General features: G+C 46.6%; 1 protein-coding gene across 11 annotated transcripts in view; it reads left to right on the top strand.

The window, feature by feature from the left end:
- NEO1 (neogenin 1) overlaps window positions 1–19,298 on the top strand; it is a 167,535-nt gene extending 148,237 nt beyond the window's left edge. For 4 of the 11 annotated variants that reach the window (XM_051796371.1, XM_051796368.1, XM_051796376.1 and 1 more), the window contains exons 19-29: window positions 300–407; window positions 2,781–2,975; window positions 3,651–3,683; window positions 6,803–6,871; window positions 7,623–7,770; window positions 9,354–9,592; window positions 10,117–10,209; window positions 12,167–12,325; window positions 13,816–14,070; window positions 14,583–14,719; window positions 16,608–19,298. In XM_051796371.1, the coding sequence (XP_051652331.1) occupies window positions 300–407; window positions 2,781–2,975; window positions 3,651–3,683; window positions 6,803–6,871; window positions 7,623–7,770; window positions 9,354–9,592; window positions 10,117–10,209; window positions 12,167–12,325; window positions 13,816–14,070; window positions 14,583–14,719; window positions 16,608–16,691 (1,520 nt within the window). In that variant the 3' untranslated portion in view covers window positions 16,692–19,298. Of the gene's footprint in view, window positions 1–299; window positions 408–2,780; window positions 2,976–3,650; window positions 3,684–6,802; window positions 6,872–7,622; window positions 7,771–9,353; window positions 9,593–10,116; window positions 10,210–12,166; window positions 12,326–13,815; window positions 14,071–14,582; window positions 14,724–16,607 lie in introns of all 11 variants that reach the window. The other 7 variants (XM_051796377.1, XM_051796375.1, XM_051796374.1 and 4 more) reach the window with 3 other exon arrangements.
- The last annotated feature ends 272 nt before the right edge of the window (window positions 19,299–19,570 follow it).

Raw genomic sequence — 19,570 nt, 5'->3', positions numbered from 1 at the left:
GTTGTCCAAAGATCCATGGTTTTGGGAACACCTGGGCTCACTCAGTCCTGAATCACAGCATGTGGTGACAGCAGTGCCTTGGGAAGGGGGAGCTCCATCTGGGAAGGAGGTGCTGCACTCCAGGTCACCAGTGAATGGAGTAAATCAGTGAGACCCCGACAGTAGGTGGTGGATTCCTAAAACTAACATCGAAGAGAACAAACCAAAATAACTTGCATTCATCTAAAACAAAAATCCAGGGTGCTGAGGGTGTTGTTTGTACCCCGTGGGTCTGACAGCCTGGTTCTGTGTGTTTGCAGTGCCCACTTCCCCTCCCAAGGACGTGACCGTGGTGAGCAAGGAGGGCAAGCCCCGGACCATCATCGTGAACTGGCAGCCCCCCTCCGAGGCCAACGGCAAGATCACAGGTGGGCAGGGCAGGGGGGCAGCCCAGGGGGTGCTGCATGACCCTGGGGCCGTGTCCCACCCTCCCTGTAGCCCAGGGCTGCCCAGAGCTCTGTATCTGCTCTGTCAGTCTCTCTAGCCGCTCAGATTAATTATTTACTTTTGTACCTCGTAAAAATATATTAAGATCTAAAACTAACTGCAGTGGGAAATTGGAGTGGAACCAGAAATATAATTGGAAGTTTAAATATCTCCATAACCTTTGCCTTCCTCAGATTGTGCTGTTCTAATAGCAGGCCTCCAGAAATTGTCCATAACGCCTCTGGCCCATCAGTGGTTTATTTAGGAGAAGCCATCCCAGTGCTCTTTGTCATCTTAGTGGCGTTTTTGTGTCACAGAACAGACTTAAAGGCAGTTTATTAGTCCCCTGACAGAACCATTAGGAGTAAACTGTTATTTGCCTTTAAGTGCATCACTGCCACGTAGGATAAATCACTGTACAGAAAGTGATAATTCCTGATTCCTGTCCGTAATTTCTGTTTGGATTCCCATTTCCAAGGGCTTTCTGAAATAATTCACTTCTGTTTTTCTTTGTTTTTATGCCAGGTTTTAAGCTTAAATAAGATTTTAATGGCATATTGTTTGCAGTGTATGGGTTTGGGTTTGTGCTCAGAATTAACCACGGTGCAGGATCACCTGATTAGGCAGGACTGGAGCCCAGGTTCTGCACAGGAGACTGAATTGAATTAGATCCCTTGGAAAAGGCAGCAAGATGTTTCCTCTTTGTGGGAAGGAAGGTTTGAGTGGAGAAAAAAGAGCCTTTATCTGAAGTGCAGGTGAAAAGAATCAGCTGGTGGTGGTCAGTGAGGGGCCTTCAGGCAGGGCAGGCACAAATATCTGACACTGAGGGCCCTCAGGGGAGACGGGGAACAACATACAGAGACCAGCACTTACCTGCACGTGGTAAATGAGCAAAATTATCCCATTTTCCTGGGAAAAAAGGCCCTTGCAGTGTCTGCTCTGAAGTGCAGCCTTAGTTATCCACATAGGTTGAACAAAAGCATCCAGTGCTTATTAGTTTGTGCATAAACAGCAGGTTAAAACATCAAATAAAATAGTAATTAACTGGTAAGTTTGAGTGCACCAAGCATGAGCTTCCCTTTTCCAGGGAATGAGGCAGTTTTTGGGATGTGGGGGTCGAGTGCCCTCTGGTGGGAACAGCCCCGGCTGAGGGACAGCTCCAGGCTCCACTAATGAGTCATTAACTAATGAGTCATTAACTCTGTGCATTGAGTAGTGCCATAAAAACCGAGGGATGATGTCATTCCATGCCCTGGGCAGCCTGTCTGTGGAATATGTGGCTTTGCAGCTCCCATCTCCCTTTGGATGTGGTTGGGATGGATTTGGAATACTGAGCTGGGCCAGGCTGGGTTCCTGATGTGCATCGTTAAACCCGCTGAATAATTAGGACAGTCATAAGTTAACTCACTGCTTGTGCCACTATAGTGCTTTGAACTGTCACTACATACATATATATAAATATTAAATATATGTGTGTATAATATATATTATAGATGTAAAATACTAAATAAATATTAATAATATAAAGTAATAAAAATAATAATATATAAATATAATATGCACCGTAAGTATAATATAATTTATAATATTTACAATATATTATATAATTGTAATATAGCATATAGACAATATAAATAATAAATAATAAATCATATCTACATATATATACACCTATATTGGTTCAATTATATATTTTATGCTGAGGCTTTGTGTTTCGTATGTAAAAAAAGTTATAAAGCTTTTACTTCATGTTGATTTTTACAATTGCAGTGCTTTTCAATAACAGAACATAAACTCCTCTCATACTTTTTTTTCCTGGGTTGTGCAGGACAACCTCAGTGCTCTTCAGATTATTGTCATCTTTGTTAATGCACTGGAAAACACTGTTTTGTGCATTAACACTTGGTTAATACACTGAAAATAAAATAATTATAAACTACTGAACACATGTTGCTGAGCTGTGCATGAGAATGTTTTGTGGTTTGAACATTATTTAAATAATGTATTATAATAATATATTAATAAGATAATAGTAATACTTTGAGAATGTTTTGATAACGACAGCATTATCTTATTTTACTTATAAATAGGTAAAGAGGTGGAAATGAGCAGTTTTCCCATGTGCAATGAACAGTGCTCAGAAATGATGTTGATATTTTAAAGGGCTTTTTTCCTCTCGCTGTATAACAGGTGGGAAGGGTGGCTGGTGTCTGGATGCATTCTTAGTCTTGGGAAAAGTGAGAACACCCTTAGCAACCCCCTAATCCTCATTTTCTGTGCGATCTGGTGACTGTCCTGCTCTCCCCTGGGAACAGGATACATCATCTACTACAGCACCGACGTGAACGCCGAGATCCACGACTGGGTCATCGAGCCGGTCGTGGGGAACAGACTGACCCACCAGATCCAGGAGCTGACCCTGGACACGCCCTATTACTTCAAAATCCAGGCCAGGAACTCCAAGGGAATGGGGCCCATGTCCGAGGCCGTGCAGTTCAGAACCCCCAAAGGTAAAGTGGCACCTGGATTCTGACAGCTCCTCCAGAAGGACGAGCACCAGGAGCGTGCAGTCTGTGCTTACACTGGGAAAGGCTGGAGTTGGGTTAGAGCAGAACTCCCTGTTGTCTTGCTCTTGCCTGGAGTTAATCCCTGTGCAGGTGGTGCTCAGCTCTTTGGTTCATGGTGCTGTGACTGCTCTTGGATCCTTAGTTATGAGAAACCCAGGTTTGGCTACAGTGACACTCCAGGACTGTGTCACATCTGCTCCCTGGGACTGGGGTGGTGCAGGGGGAACTCGTGGGACACAGCAGGCTCCTGAATCAAGAACTGATGGTGGTGGGTAGGTGGTAAATAGTACAAATGAGAGAGAGCTTGAGAAAGGTACTCAGGGGGGAGAAAGAAAAAGTTATGAGTTTATCATTGTGGAAACATATCATAGAACTGGGATGGAAGGAACCCTAATGATCATCCAGTCCCACCCCCTGCCATGGGCAGGGACACCTTCCACTCATCCAGGCTGCTCCAAGCCCTGTCCAGCCTGGCCCTGGGCACTTCTCCACGTGAGTATTGGTGGTCAGAAAGGAGCTGTAGCCAGTCTGCCTGTGCTGTGTGAAACTTGAAATTCTGTCTCACTCTTCAAGCCTTGTGATCTCTCTTGTTTTTTCCTCCCTGTGCTTGCCCCATAGCTGAGTCCTCAGATAAAATGCCCAATGACCAAGGTAAATGAACAGCCAACATTTCTCTTCACTCCATCCTTCACCCATCCTGGTTTTGCTGTCCATGCACTGTTGCATTTTCTAAATGAAACAAATATCTGCTGCTCTGACTGGAAATGGGCGAGTTCCTGTTGTGGTTTTAATAGTGGAAGAACTGGGAGTCCTGTGTGTGGGCTGGTGTTGGGAATATAAAGTGATCTCTGTAGTCAGGGGTCCCATGAAGGGCCACGTGGGTGGGGACCCTTCTGCAGGGATGGGCCATCCCGCCCCTGCCTGTTGCTGCAGGACCTCGGCACGAGGGGGTGGAGATCAAACGGATTCTGATTAGCACAGGTGCTGCTTGTGAGCTCCACATCCAGGATTGTTGTCATAAGAAAGGCAAAGATGCTCGTTCTGGAAAGCTTTGTGCAGGAGAGATTCTGTCTGTCAGCTCCTTTGGAGTCCAGACTCTCCTGAGGAGCCCAGCATTGGCTCCTAAAAGCCTTCAGGCTTTCAAATGTTTGTTTGGAAAACGGGAGCTTTGAGGCTTCCTACATGGAATTATAAGGTGAATGTCCCAGGGCTGTTCTTGCTTTCTTCCAAATAACCTACAAGCCCAATAAAAAGGGAAGAATTAGTCTGAAGGGATGAGTTTAAAAGGCTATTGGCAAACAGCTTAGACTTGCAATTAGAGAGATCCTAAAGGGGCTGAGAGGGTTGGACTTGGCTCTGCAACTTGTTACTTAGCAGTAATTTATTAAATATGCTTTTACCCCTGTGCACCAAATACTGCTGATAGGAGGGGATTAAGGAGGAAATTCATATGCAGCCCCTGTGCCAGAGGTGGGCTCTGGGATCTGGGGTGCCTGGGGGTGAGCAGCTGCTCTCCCTGACACCATCCGTGCCCAGGTGCAGTGGGAGGGAACTGGGGAAGGTTAAAAGGTTTTAGGGAAAAGTTGCTGTTTTCTATTCTGCCCTGTTCTAACCCCATTTCAGCAGAGAACTGAATCTTCCATCCATCCTAAAGTAACGTGTTCTTCTAGTAACAATTTGATTAATTCTTATCCCATTATTTATAAATCACAAAAGCCAGGAGAGTTTTGTTTCAGAATTCCTCTTGAAACACTCAGAGATTATAAATCATGGCAGCAGCTTAAATGTAGGAAAGGAGAAGGTGGAGGAAATGCAGGAAAGGAGCTGAAGAGCTGCTCTGTGACAGCATCACTGAATTGGGACTCTCAGGAAAGAGCCAGCAAGTTCCTCAGGACTGGGAAGGACCCAAACTACAATGGGTTGATTCTCTGGCCCTGATGGTTCTGTCTGTTTTTTTCTCTCCCTGCTTTCCTTCTCTTTGCTTGTGTTATTAAGGATATTGAACTACCCTTGGCCAAGCACAGGTCTTTGCAGAACTCATTAGAAATGTTCTTCATGAATAATGATTTTTCAGTTCTAATTCTTATTCTTATCAGTTAATGTGTAGTTCATCTCGTTAATGGGTGCCATGTTGCTTTTTTATGATGCTGTTTTAACAAAGGATTGTACAGGACACAGTGAAATGTTTTTGGGAAGCCTAAATGCAGTATATTTTGTGTATATTATTCTATATCTGCATAATTACTGTTACCAACTATTTTTGTAGTCTGACATTTAGTTTTTTGAAAATACCTGTTTTCCATAAAGCAGAAAGATGGGCATAAAGCAGGAACCATCTCCTATCCACCCCCTTTTCCATGGTCTCACCTGTGTTAAGGCTCCAGCTGCTGCACTAGAAATGCTCAGGGTGTCTAATTGTCCTTCTAAAATACTGCTGGTTATTTTTATTCCCCCCTTCTCCCACAGCTGGGTGGAAGATCCAGCAGCTCCTCAGTGCCAGGTTCAGGGATCCAGAGGATTCATTTAGGGTTTTTTCCCATCTTTTCAGTGCAGGTTCTGTGGCCATCCAGACACAAATATATCAAACACGAGCTGTTTAAAATGCTGTAAAATTCTGTCCTTGCTGCTGCAGGATTATTAGTGCAGTGCTTCAAAAGGAGAGCACTGGGTGCAGGGTCCTCTCTGCCCTGGCAAGTGCAATGTGTCTTTTTCATGGCACATTTGTCCTGCAATACATCTTTTCCATCATTATAGACTGGAACTCCTGCTGTACACACAGAACATTCCTCCTTATTACCCTGCCCAGGTTTAATCAGAATTCCTGCTGCTCCCTTTGGCTGGTTTTGCCATTTGTCTTGATTTCAGTGACTAATTTACAGGCTCTGACTTGAAGTTCACAGTTTCCATTTGTTACACATCCTTTAACACTTATTACTTCTTGATTAAAGGGGATTTTTAACTGAAAAAATCCTTCTCCTGATTGGGAAACTGCCAAATTGCCTGACTTCTTGGTTAGGTTTGTTTTGTGTTTTTTTTTTTTTTTTGTAGAACAATGTAAAAATGTGCAAAATATTCTGGATTCCTGTAACCAGAGGAATGTTGTTCTTTGCACCTTGCTGAACGTTTCCCCCACTATAGTATTCTTCTCACCAATTTCTGCATTGAGTGCATTTTAATGAAAGCACAGAGGGAAAGAACCAGGTTTTGGATGTAAATAATGAATTGGTTTCCTCGGGTTTCACCAAAAACAGTTTTGTGAGGCTTCGTTGTCACTTGTGAACAGAAGAGAATGGGGTTGAAAGCAGGTTTTTATGGATAGGTTGGGCCTTAATATTACATTTACTGTGCTTTGGATCCTCCACTTACTTCCAGTCTCCCACACTGGCTGTAATGGGGTGTTAGGAAAGGAAATGTGGACAATTCCAGTTTCAGGATGATTAACTGTCAGTCCAGGTGTGGCAAAGCCCTGTGCCTCAACATGTACCTGTGCATTGCTGCAAATGATTTTTATTATCATTTTAAAAATGACTATTAGTAGAGTCTCCCGAGCTGGGTTAGGAAAAGAATAACTCAGGAAACAATTGAAGAGTTCTTCTGGAGAAGTTTTTTTTCTTGGAGAAGTGCAAGTGCTGTGCAAAGGCAAATCGTGTTGTGGGGAGAGAAAAGGAGGGAAAAACTGTTCATGGGGGCATAGAGAAGTTCTAAAAGAAACGTAGAGATGCTAAAGTGTGTGTGTGTGTGTAACATTCCAACATATCCGGCCTTTTCAGCTTCGGGATCTGCAGGGAAGGGAAGTCGCCCAGTGGACTTAGGACCAGACTACAAACCCCCCCTTGGAGGTGAGTGTTGCTGCAAAGCTTTTCCATGTCCATGTGTTTCATTTCCCTTTGGTCTTTCACCTAGCAAACACTCCTGGCATCTGTTCCAGAACTTTTCTCCACAGTTGTTCCCATTCAGTAAGTCCTGTAACACTCCTGCTGTGGTGCTCCTGCCTGGAGTGTCTGGCAAAACTCTCCTGGCATTCCCATGAGCAGATCTGCTTCCTGTGGAGTTTTAAAGGGCTGCTGTGGTGCACAAGTGGACAATTATTTCAGTAGGAACATATTAGGAAGGAAAAACCTCCTGTTCCTCCTTCCCCTGGTTGCTGTTGGGGACACCTTGCCCTGAGGTAACGCTCAGTAATGTTTGATAAAATTATTCTTTCAGGGCAAAGTGACCCCTGTAGGATTCTCATACTGAGTGTGGTGGTTTCTGGCTCCAAGGGGGTGCCTGTGGTATGGGGGTTTTAGCAAGACCCCAGACTAACTCTCCTTAGACTAACTGTTGAATTTCTATATGGTAACTATTTGAGTTGGCTGAACTTAAGTTTTGATAGGCCTGGTTGGGAATGGATCTATAAATCCCCTTATAGCTCAACAATTGTACAGAAGCACAGGTGGCAAATGACAGAAAAATAAGCACTTCCCAGAGATCCAGGCAGACCAACTATCTCATCCTGCCCATCTGTAGGATGCCAGACACCTTTGGTTTGCATTCCTTGCTTTTCCTATGGAATAAATAACCCCTTTCTCCCATCTCAAACCCTCACAGGCAGTAACAGTCCCCATGGAAGTCCTACCTCTCCCCTGGACAGCAACATGCTCCTGGTGATCATCGTGTCCGTGGGGGTGATCACCATCGTGGTCGTGGTGATCGTCGCCGTCTTCTGCACCCGCCGCACGACCTCGCACCAGAAAAAGTAACAGCCCTTGCCCTGCCCTGCCTGTCCCACCTCATCCTGGCACCTCATCTTTTCTTGATCATGCTGTAGTGTTTTTTCCTTTAAGTCTTCCAGGCTGTAGATGGTGAAGGTCTGTCTTTCCTAATCCATGTTCCAGAGTTACAAAGCATCAGGAGTCCACACCCAAACTGGGCAATGCTCTCACGTGTCCCTGCACCTGCCCCTCTCTCAGGAGAAGCTGCTGTTTAAAATATTGTTTCCAAACTGGAGCCAGTCCATCTCTTTGGAGCTGGGAGAGCTCCACAGCTCAGGCAGCTTCTCACTCCTGCTCTCAGCATGTCCTCCACTGTGTGAAGTTGGTGTACAAGCTGTGCATGATAATATCCAGTTTTTAGACAGATTACTGGAGTAGAATCTGAATCAGGTGCTGGACTCCTTAGGAAAGTGCTCCAAAATCCATAATATAGGTGTGTACCTGAATTCTTTCCTCATTTAGAACACCTGAATCAAGCCCACAGCAGCAGTGCTCCCACTTAGAGGCTCCTGAAGGTTCTTTCTGCAAGTTCTTTGAAATACCAGAGCTGAAAGCTGTATTTTAAGTTTGAAAAGATGCTGTTATGCAAAACAGATTTTTAAAAGCTAGGCTTGGAAGATAATCTCCTCTTGCTTTGCTGAAGCTGAACCATCCTGCAAAAATGCAAGTTGTTCAGGAGAGGGAGCAGGGATGTGGGAATGTCTGGCAGCTGGGGGATGTGCTTGGGAGAGGGCAGCGCAGATGGGCCTGTGCCCCAGAGATGCATTTGATTTTCAAAGAGCAGAAACAGCCCTGTGAAACCTCAGTTTCTAAATGGCACCTCCCTTACACAGCAGCCCCCAGCAGTGAGTCACTCCTGCTGTGTGCCAGGGCTCAGCTGGGTCAGGGCAGGACGTGGGAGCACGTCTGGCTGGGAGTCACCTCCGTGGGAGGCTCTGCCCGCTGGTACTGAGCCATATCTGAGCCAGTTCTAGCAGTTGGGTCACCCAGAGGGAACACCTTCCCCCATCTTTGTGAGGAGCAAGTGTGGAGGGCAGTGCTGGAACCCTACATTTTCCTTTTCCCAAATTCCACTGTCCCAAATCTCTGCTTCACCGTAGATTCCTGCTGCTGCTGTTCAACAGCCATGAAAAGCTCCTCAGTCTGAGCAGTGCTGAAAGTGATGTTCCTGTCATTGATCCTCAGTGTTCACCATCCTGTTGGGATAACTGGCTGTTTGCACCCTCCCTCTCCAGCTCTAGCTGGAGCTGAGCCCGGAGCAGGGGCACAGCGTGGTGCACCTTCACTTCATGGTTGGAATGTTCTCTTAACAACCACAAGCACTGCAAATTCAGTTTTTGTCAGTGCAGGCTTGGGCTGCAGGATGTGGGGCCGCTGGGGACAAATTCGTGGCATCAGAGTTGCAGGACGTGCTTTGAGATGTCGGCTGGGCTTGTGTGCAGAGTTCAGAGCGTCCTGCCGGTGGGAAGGTTCTGCTCAGGGATACAGGATCTGAGGGAAATCCTTTCAACAGGTGAGGCTGACACCTAAGAACATCTGAGAACATCTCCTTTGTTTTCCCTCCCAGGAAACGTGCTGCCTGCAAATCAGTGAATGGCTCCCACAAGTACAAGGGGAACTCCAAAGATGTCAAGCCTCCTGACCTTTGGATTCATCATGAGAGACTGGAGCTCAAACCCATTGATAAGTCTCCAGATCCCAATCCCATCATGACAGACACCCCAATCCCTCGCAACTCCCAAGACATCACCCCAGTTGACAATTCCATGGACAGCAATATCCACCAGAGGCGGAATTCCTACAGAGGTGAGAGATCAACAAGTGCTTTGGCCATGAGGTGTTAAATACATTTGACTCTGAGTGGTGAAATCACTTTATTGAGATATTACTTAGTCACTCTCTTTTGTTCTCATTTTTCAAGTAGTGAATTGAGTTTGTTCCTAGTTTCTAAGATTCCCTAAAAAGGATGGATCACATGTTGTAGTGAGGAAATTGAGTGCCCAGGAGTCAAATCATTATTTTCTCTTGGTAAATACTGGCTAGTAATTGGAACATCATCTAACAAGTGTTTTGAAATGAACTCTTGAGAGCTGTGTGTGACATCCTTTCAGCCCACAGCTGCAGTGCCAGAAGTTCAAGTTTGTATTGGGGCCTGGAGAGTTTCTCCAGTACCAAATAACTGTCCTCTTCTCACCACCTGGTGGAGGATGAAAGAGCTGTTTTTATCAGTTGTGACTCACAGAACTGCAAACAGGACTAGAGAGAGGGGGGTTGAAGTGCTCAGGTGCCCCAGGAGCTGCAGGTCAGTAACCCCAGTGTCTCTCCCTCAGGACACGAGTCCGAGGACAGCATGTCCACGCTGGCAGGAAGGAGGGGGATGAGGCCCAAGATGATGATGCCTTTTGATTCTCAGCCACCTCAGCGTAAGTCACCAGCCCCCCATTCCTGCTCCTGGAGTGGGGAGTGCCCAAACCAGCCACACTGATGCCACAAACAGGGACACCCACACCTTCCTGCTCACTGCTCCTGAGCAATTCCAGCCTCTCTGCAGTGGGAGTAGCTCAGAGGAGGCCCCGGAGCCCCTTATGGGAAAGGCAGAGTTAGACTAAGGGAAAAGGGGAAAAGGAGCAGCTGCACTGGAGTGAGGAGTGGAGGAGAGTCAGGAGTGTGTCCAGTGTCTGTCCATCCCACTCTGGTGCTTCCCAGGGAGAGCCTGTGGGCTTGGCTGCTTTTTGTAGCCGTTCCCTCTGAACTCTGCCAGTGCCCAGCTGTCCCACAGGAACTGCAGAGAGCTGCTCCATCTCTGTCAGGTTCTCAGCTGCTGGTTTTCTCCTCTCCAGCCCAAGCAGTCCCACGTTTTTAGCCTCCCCTCATGAGGCAGCTGCTCCATCCCCTGTAGCTCTTGAGTTGCCATTCTCAGAGCCTCCTCTGACTTTACTACGAGCTCCTTGGAATCTTTGCTCTCTCACTCAGCCCTGTGAGGCCCTTCTGGAGCTCCTGGCCACCAGAATGGCATTTGCCTACCCCAGAGACCTTAAAATTATTGACAAATGGGAAGATTTCTCTGATTGCTTCTATGTCTGCTCACTGAGAAGGAAAACTGATTAAAGCCAGTGCTGGCACTGCTACTTGGAATCTGCTGCTCACTCTCCTCTGTCTTGATAATCCACCATCAAGCCCCTTCCTTGGTTTTGTATCTGTAACCATCTTTCAGTCCATACAAGAGCCTTCCCTCAGCAGCAGCTTAATATTTGACCTTTGGAGTGGAGCCTTTTTGAAAATTCAGCTGTAGCAAAGTGTAGCAAAGGAAAAACTCACAGCAAAGACACTCAACAACCTACATATCAGTCCCACACAGGATGATACACATTTTTGGGAGGCAGTAATTCCAGTTGTACCTGCTGGTTGTGTTCAGGCTGATGTGATAATTGTGGCAGATAGAGCCATGGATGTGATTTCCCTGCAGCAGCAGCCCTGGCTCTGACAGCCCTTTGTGATGCCAGTCCTGCTGTGTTCCCTGGAAAAGCCTGGCTGATTCCCTCTCTTTCTTAGCCATTGCCTTGCCCAGGGAGAACAAACCAGGCCCAGGCACAGCTGGCTGGGGCGGGTGGGATGAGGAAGGAGGTGCAAGGTCTGCTGGTGCCTCAGGGCTTGAGGTCGTTTTAGTGACTTTGAGTTTTTATCCTGTTTTCAAGAGCTCTGAGGGCCTCCAGCAGTAGGTTTGTGTTTTATAGTAACTGGCAACATTAATATAATGTCATTTAGGCTTTGCAGAAGCTCCACAGGAAGCTCACAGTGGTATGTGAGGCCCTTTCTCAGGAAGCACCACCAGGACCATTCTGTGTGTTTAACTCTGAGCCTGCAGACACCTTCCCATGGCTTCCCCCCAACTGGAGCACTCAGATCTAGTTATTAACCTCTAGGTACTAATTTAGGATAATTCAGTCTCTTCCATTTTAGCATAATTTGCAGTAATGGTGTGTACCAAGTGAGCTCCTTCTTTGACTACTGAAATACAAAAATCCTGGAAGGATATGAGGAAGCAAAGGGCTGTTTCTTTTTTAACACACACACTATATGTGGATAGTAGATCTATATTCTCTCTATTCTTCATCTGAACTTTTCTCTTCCTTGAAATCAAACGGTGCATCCTGATGTGAATTAAGTTGCTGGTACTGCTTTTTGGCCTGTAATCAGGTGATGGTTTTGTCCTGTACATGACTTGGGTCTGATGACCCAGGAGTTTAAGGTGGATTGTGAACCAGCTGAGGGTCTGGCTCCCCTGCAGTGGCTGTGTGGGGAAGGGAGGGATGTGGTGCCTTTCAGTCCACAAGCACTGTGTGTGTGTTAAGTGTTTCTCTGTCTTGTGTTCATCCACAGCTGTGATTAGTGCTCATCCCATCCATTCACTCGATAACCCCCACCACCATTTCCACTCCGGCAGCCTCGCCTCTCCAACCCGCAGCTACCTCCACCACCAGCCCAGCCCCTGGCCCCTGGGCACAGCCTTGTCCCACTCAGACAGGGCCAATTCCACAGGTGAGACACAAACCACCAGGGACGTGTTGCTTTCATGGAACCGGGAGCGAAACATGTGGAAATCAAAGCCTGAAACTCTGTCAGTCCCCACTGTGGTGTTCCACGAGGTTTAAGGACGTGGGTGTAAGTGCAGACAAAATCCTGGATAGGCTGAGCTTACTTGTGCAGATCCTTGAGGCACGTGATGGAAGAGGAAGCTTCGTGTTTTATACACAGCCACAAACAGGAGGATTCCTTATGCTAAAGCCTTCAGCCCTGAAACACCAGATTAAATCTGAGCTACTTAATGTGGTAACTTTTTCCCTGGTTAGTACCATTTCAAACCAAGAGAGGAGAAAGGTCCAGACTTGGCTACCGAGAGCTGACATTTGTTAACCTTCCTGAGGGACACAGAAAATGGGGGTGATTTCCATGCAGTATTTTCAGGCACAATGAATTGCAGTAGTTTCTGCAATGTCTCCAGTGCTCTGAAGATTTCTGAAGCCACACTGTTGCTAAATTGCACGTGGGTAAAATGTCGAGTTGGAGGGAAATCTGAGGTTTTCTAGCTTAAGGTCAACCTTCTAAGGTGTCGTAGCCAAAAGTGTTGTTTCCTTATGAGAGCAGTTCCTGAGGCTGCAAGGACACAGGGAGGCAATATGTGAGAGGCAGAGGTTTATACCAGTGAAGTGACAGCTCCCACAATCCAGATCCTTCCCTGCCTGTGCTCCAAGTAGGATCACGATGCCCTGAATGTAAGATACCATCTCATTGTTCTCTTAGGTCAGCGTGGAGCCTGCTGCAAACACAGCAAGCCTGGGATTTCATTTGAGCTTGAGTCTGAGCTTTCAGCAAGTAGGAAGAAATTCTTAGGAAGAAGTTCTTCCCTGTGAGGGTGGAGAGGCCCTGGCACAGGTTGCCCAGAGAAGCTGTGGCTGCTCCATCCCTGGAAGTGTTGAGGGCCAGGTTGGATGGGGCTTGGAGCAACCTGGGATAATGGAAGGTGTCCCTGCTTATAGCAGGGGATGGAATTAAATGATCTTTAAGATCCCTTCCAACTCAAACCATCCTGTGACTCCAGGTAAATGGATTTCAAGCCTGTCTCAGAAAAAACTCAGGCTCCTGTGTCTGCACTAGTGCTTGGTGTGAACCTTAAATTACAGATTTGGTTACAAATGCCAGTACTATGAGAAGCTCAAGGGCAGAATGAGAACGAATGCTTGTGTTCTCTGCTGTTTTATCTGAGGACTTACTCCATGGAGCTGTTTCAGTGCAGAACTGTTGATTTGCTCTTGGTGGGGGTGTGGAATCATTCAGTTCTCAGCTCGTTGTATTACCAGACAGCCGTCGTTCACCGTAGAACAGGGCAGTCACACAGGACTGGGGTTATATCCGAATTCCCTCGGTACCTGTAACAGTGACCCTGGAAGAGGTACTTCCCAGTAGCCTGCTGTGTTTCCATGTGCCCCAGAGGCCGTTTCTGAGCAGTAACTGCAGTGTGTGTGTTGCAGAGTCCGTCCGGAACACGCCCAGCACGGACACGCTGCCGGCGCCCTCGGCCCCGCCGGGCACCGACCACCAGGACCCCGAGGGCTCCACGGGCTCGTACCTGGGCACTGCCCAGGAGGAGGACCCTGCCCAGGGCCTGCCCACTGCCCACGTCCGCCCGTCACACCCGCTCAAGAGCTTCGCGGTGCCCGCGGTGCCCCCGGCCGGGGCCTCCTACGACCCTGCCCTGCCCAGCACCCCCCTGCTGACCCAGCAAGGTGAGGGGCACGGGCACCGCTGCCAAAACAGGGGGGTTTTAACAGGGAAGGTCCTTGAGGGGCAGGGGGTGGAGTTGGGCATCCAAGGCAGTGTGTCAGAGGCTGCAGTGAGTTCTGTCGGTGTCATTTCAAGGCCTTTTTCTGTACAAAAGAAATTGGACAAAAATTCGGATCCAACGCTCCAAAGTTTAAGTGTTCACTTTCCTCTAATACCATCTTTCTTCATCATAGAATCATGATAGAATGGTTTAGGTTGGAAGGACCTTAAAGCTCATCCAGTCCCACTCCTGCCATCCAACCCATCCAACCTGGCCTTGGACACTTCCAGGGATGGGGCAGCCCCAGCTTCTCTAGGCAACCTGTGCCAGGGCCTCACAGGGAAGAATTCCTTCCCAATATCCCATCTAACCCTGCCCTCCTTCAGTTTAAGGCAGTTCCCCCCTGTTCTTATTCTCTTCCTTTCTGATTAAGCCCAAGAACCAATTCCCTGACTCTCTGACCATTGTTTCCAGCTCCCACCCACCCTGTTCACTCGGTGAAGACCGCGTCCATCGGGACCTTGGGAAGGACTCGCCCTCCCATGCCCGTGGTCGTTCCCAGTGCCCCCGACGTGCAGGAGACCACCCGGATGCTGGAGGACTCGGAAAGCGTAGGTACTTCCACTGCCAGGCCTGGCCTTGCAGTGCTCACAGACTGGGGGGAGGTCTCTCCTTATTTGTGTCACACTTGGAAACTTCAGGAATTCTGCACTGACACTTTCAAAGGCAGAGGGTCACAAGGCTCCAAACTTCCAACACCCCCATTGCCTGTGAATCCATATAAAAAGTACAGGAGAAACACCTTCTGCACAGGGCAGGGTCCTGTTACAGCCCTGCTGCTGCAGAGCATTCCCAGTGTCACTGCACGTGGAACATTTGGCACTAATGCCAACGTGTTTTAAGCATCATCCCAAATATGTTTGTAGACTCTCCTGTGAAAGTGTTCTGACTTTTGGGAAAGGTGCAACCACCTGCTGGGCTGCTTTTGGGAGTATCTATTAAGGATATTGAGGATGTTTTGGGTGGGAGGCTGGAAGTGCTGTTTTCCTTTCAAATTGCAAGCCAAGAAGTTTCTCCAGTAGCTACTGGATCACTAGAATCATATACTGTCTTCAGTATCACACAGGTATTAGCTCTGATCACTGCTACAGGAATGATTATTTTGAATTTATTTTACTTTTTTTCCTCATTGTCCTTTTCATTTGTCACATGGTTTTGTTGCCCTTTGATTTTCTTTCTGCGTTTGCTGGTCTAGAAACTTGATCTGGTGCCCTTTTGCCCTTCTGTCTAGATGTCACTCCTGCTTTATTTGTTTTGTTTGGTCAGTACCAAACCCTTACTCATTAGTTTATCCATCAATAAATTGGTAATATTCAAATAGAGCCATTAATAAATTTGTTCATTGATAAATTAGTACAAGGTAGAGTCTGCACACTAAATACTAGTTAAATTAAATTGCTAGTTCAAGTATGAGTTTTGAAAACTAAATTATAAGTTGAATTAAGGGGTTTAGGGTTAGGTAGTGATTTGAATTAACTCTATTTTTTATGAGACCCTGTAGGAATGAGTTTACTTTCAGCTGCTGCTGTTTATCATTGTCAGATAACGTGTTGGACCCAGGGCAGGGATGACTTTTCTGGTACAGTCCAGATGTTTGATAAACTGGAAGTTCAATGCCATTTAAATTAGGAGAAGGTTTGTCTCTAGAAAGAAAGGAACTGAGAGCAGGGTCAGGGTTGAAAACTGCACAGAACTGGGAAGGACTTGGTCAGCAAAGGTTTGGAGCTGCTGTGGTTCGTGGTGTGTCTGCACACAGGTCACAGAGGTGATGGCTCATCAGTGCAGCTGAAACTGGACCTCTGAGCCTAATACACTGTGATTTCAGGGAGGGTAACAATTCTCAAAACATTTCTTTTGAGGTGATTCCGTTGACCTGCTTTCCAGTTAAGCTGGGAAGACTTTTCTAAACTGCCTACTCTGGTTCAAAGGCAGCTGTTCCCTTCAGGGGTCGAGACAAGGAAAACAGATCAGCTGATCATGGTTTATTCAGTGGGACTCTGAATCACAACTGCCCAAAGAGCTGCACTGAAAATAGAATCAAAGAATAGAATATGCTGAGCTGGAAGGGACCCACAAGGATCATCGGTCCAAATGCCGCCCTGTCCCTGAGAGCATTGTCCAAATGCTCCTTGAGCTCTGGCAGCCTTGGTGCTGTGCCCACTGCCCTGAGGAGCCTGTTCAGTGCCCAACCACCCTCTGAGGGAAGAACCTTTTCCTACTGTCCAACCTAAACCTCCCCTGGCACAGCTCAGCCACTCCTTAGAGTGTTCTTTAAAGGCTATTAATTCCTGTAACTGTGGCTAAATCCAATCCCCATGTGGTTATTCCTGAGTCAGGGCCGTATCCCACAGCAGTCCCTGACCATTCCTCTGTGTTTCCTGTCCTGTCCCTCCCTAAGGAGAGCCAAGGCCCCCTGTGTAACCCTCTCCCTCTCCCCAGACCTACGAGCCGGATGAGCTGACCAAAGAGATGGCCCACCTGGAAGGACTGATGAAGGACCTCAATGCCATCACCACGGCGTGACCACCTCCCCGGGACGTGACTCCAAACCGCTCCGCAAGTCGTGGGACTCAGCCTTGGAACGCAAGGAATTGTACAGAGGAAAAAAAAAAAAAGGAAAAAAAAGAGGAAAAAAAAAAAACAAACAACAAACCAGAAAGAGGGACAGCACATGAGAGCAATGTGGGAAGGAGAGGAACCAACCAGAGGGGACCTGTGTGTCACCGTCCTGCAGGGAAGTCTTGGCCCTGGGAATTCCAGTGCCCTGTGGGCCGGGCGGGATGGGACACACCAGGCTGGACTCCAGACACAAGGAAAGCAAACGGACTCGCCGTTAGTTTTGTTCTGGTCAGGTTTTGTCTCAGTGGTGTGATTGCCCTGCCTTTTCAGTGTTGGACATTGGCATTTATGTACAATTTTATTTGTGTTTTTATTTTATCTTTTTTTTATAAAAAGGAAAAAAATATTGTAATTAAAAAAAAAAAAAGGGAGAAACTGTTGTTTTCCACAGCCTAGGCTGAGGTTTGACTGCTTGTTCTATTGTGTATGGAAATTCATTGCCAGTGTGGGTTGTTCTGTTTTTGTTTTTTATTCTGCGTACAATTACGTCCCCTTCTGGCAGTTAATCCATGGCCTTTTGGGATGCTGCACTGCTCTTTGTAAGCTTTTTTTATTATTTTTATATTATAATTATTAAAAGCCTGACTTTCTCCTCTCATCACTGTGAGATTACCAGTCTGTTTGAATTGAAATGTAATTTGAAAGGCTTGTTTGTCGCTTTTTGTGCAGTTTCAATATTTTGAGTGGGGGGAAAAGTAGCTGGGGAAGGGGAGGGGGTCCAGGGGGAGGGGTCATTCCTGTTGTTTTCATGTCTTTCTCCAGTGACTGGAAAGACTGAAGAACACGAAGCATCTTCTGTAACGTCCTTCCTTGTCCCTTTAGCATCACTGTGTCTCTGGTCACTGAACTGCAGTGAGAGTCTCATTTAGAAACATTGCCAGAACTTCCTCCTGTAAATTGGGGTTCCTTATGCTTAGATGACACTACATGCAGCTTATTTTGGCAACTGTTTTGTTGTTGTTAGCTAAAGATGCATCATGAACCTTGCAAGTGCAGAGTGAGGGCTCAGCACAGGCCCCAGGGCTGGGGTGGAGCTCCCTGGGCTCCCAGAAGGAGAGAACTGTGGGCCCTTCCATCCCCACACACCACATCCTGCCTGTGGGAACACTCCCTGCCCACAGCAGCACGTCCAGCCCCAGTGCAGTGTCTCCATCCCAGGCCACTCAAACAAGGGCCAGCTCTGGAGTATTCCCCAGAGACAAAAACAAGGCAAAAATGTATTTTTTTACACTTTGGAAAACCATGTAAAAAGAAAACCAGTATTAGTGACTCAGGTGCTGTTCACACATCTGTCTGGAAAGGAAGGGAAGGTCAAAGGGAAGGACAAGGGGTTTTCCTTTTCTCCATGTGTGATTGCCTGGCTCTGCCCTTCCCTGGAAGGTGCCTGATGAACTCGTGTGCAATTCCACTGCCAGAACAAAAGGAAACTCCAACTTACTGCTGGTTCAGAGGGGAATCTGTTCCTCCTGGGATTTGGGATCTCGGGGACAGGCAGGTCCAGGTGTTTTGGGGCCCCTGCTGTGGCTCTGCCAGGGCTGGGCCTGTGGGAGCAGCAGGAGGGAATGCTGGAACTGCTGCAGCTCCAGTAACAAACAGGAGTTCTGCTGCTTTTACTTTGTTCCCCACTGAACTGAACTAAAGCTTCTGGTCTCCAAGAGAGGGGAGAGCCATGGAATCACCTGGAGAGCAGCTGGGATGGTGCTGTAGTGTCACTTCCTTTCTTTTCCTGGACTCTGTGTTGTCATTTCTGGGACATTTCCTGCCTTTATTTATTCTTTGAGGGAGGGGAGGGAATCAAATTAATTGGGGCACTGTGGGCCACCTGGATAACTGATGTTTAGACTTTTAATCAGTACAATTCAGGGCAAAATAAGCTACAGAATATGTGTTGAAAGAATAAAAATGCACACCCTGGCCTGGAAGGAGGGTGTGAACCTTTTCCTTTGCCTATTTTTTACCTGTACCCAAAGAAATACCATCCTACAAACACAGTATTCCTGGCTGGGGGGGGTGTCTTTGTGAATATTCCTTATGTATAACACCATGAATGTTAATATTGTCATTGAATTTGGGGAGGGGGAATATTTTTAATGATAAAACAACTGTTCAAAGTTGGTTTTTTAAGGTTAAACTGAAAAAAAAAAAAAAGAAAAAACATTTATTCAATTCAGTGTACAATCTGTATTGCACTTTTTCACATTTTAATGCTACGTTTTCTTACATATCCTGTGATTTTAAATTTGGAACATTGTGTATCCTTGTAGTGTCATAGTCAAGCTGTTGAGTGACAGCTTCCCTCAGACATTTGGGGAAAAAAAGAACCAAACCTGTATATTGTTTTATGATTCTCATGTAGAATAATTTTGAGGGCTGCTGTAGACATCGACCTTTCTGTACAATTTTTTTTTTGCTTTTCTGTAGTATTTGCTGTATCCTCTATGGCTTTTTTTAATAACTTCATGTTTATTATTTGGTATTGGACATCCAATACACTTTTTTTAATCCAATCAAGTTCTGGGCTGCTTGGAGAGTTTGTTTAATTATTCCTAATCGATACAGGGACCAGGTTTGGAATTTTACTTGCCCTTTTTGTTGCTGTGGGTTGGTAGGTTGTGTCCTCCAGAGAAGGAAGAGGAAAATTGTTACTCTCCCTCAATCTTTGTGCAGACACTGAACATGTAACCTCTGCCTTCCTTCTATTTCAAGGGTAAAAAAATACCACCTTTTAATAAGCAAGTAGAGAAGGAAGGGGTTCACATCAGGGGAAGGACATTTAGTAGCCT

Source organism: Manacus candei, unplaced genomic scaffold (assembly GCF_025592945.1).
Source record: "Manacus candei isolate 608988 ecotype Guabito, Panama unplaced genomic scaffold, ASM2559294v1 h1tg000046l, whole genome shotgun sequence".
Classification (NCBI taxonomy): Eukaryota; Metazoa; Chordata; class Aves; order Passeriformes; family Pipridae; genus Manacus; species Manacus candei.
The sequence above is the reverse complement of the archived record's forward strand: the minus strand, read 5'-3'. Positions and strand labels throughout refer to the sequence as shown.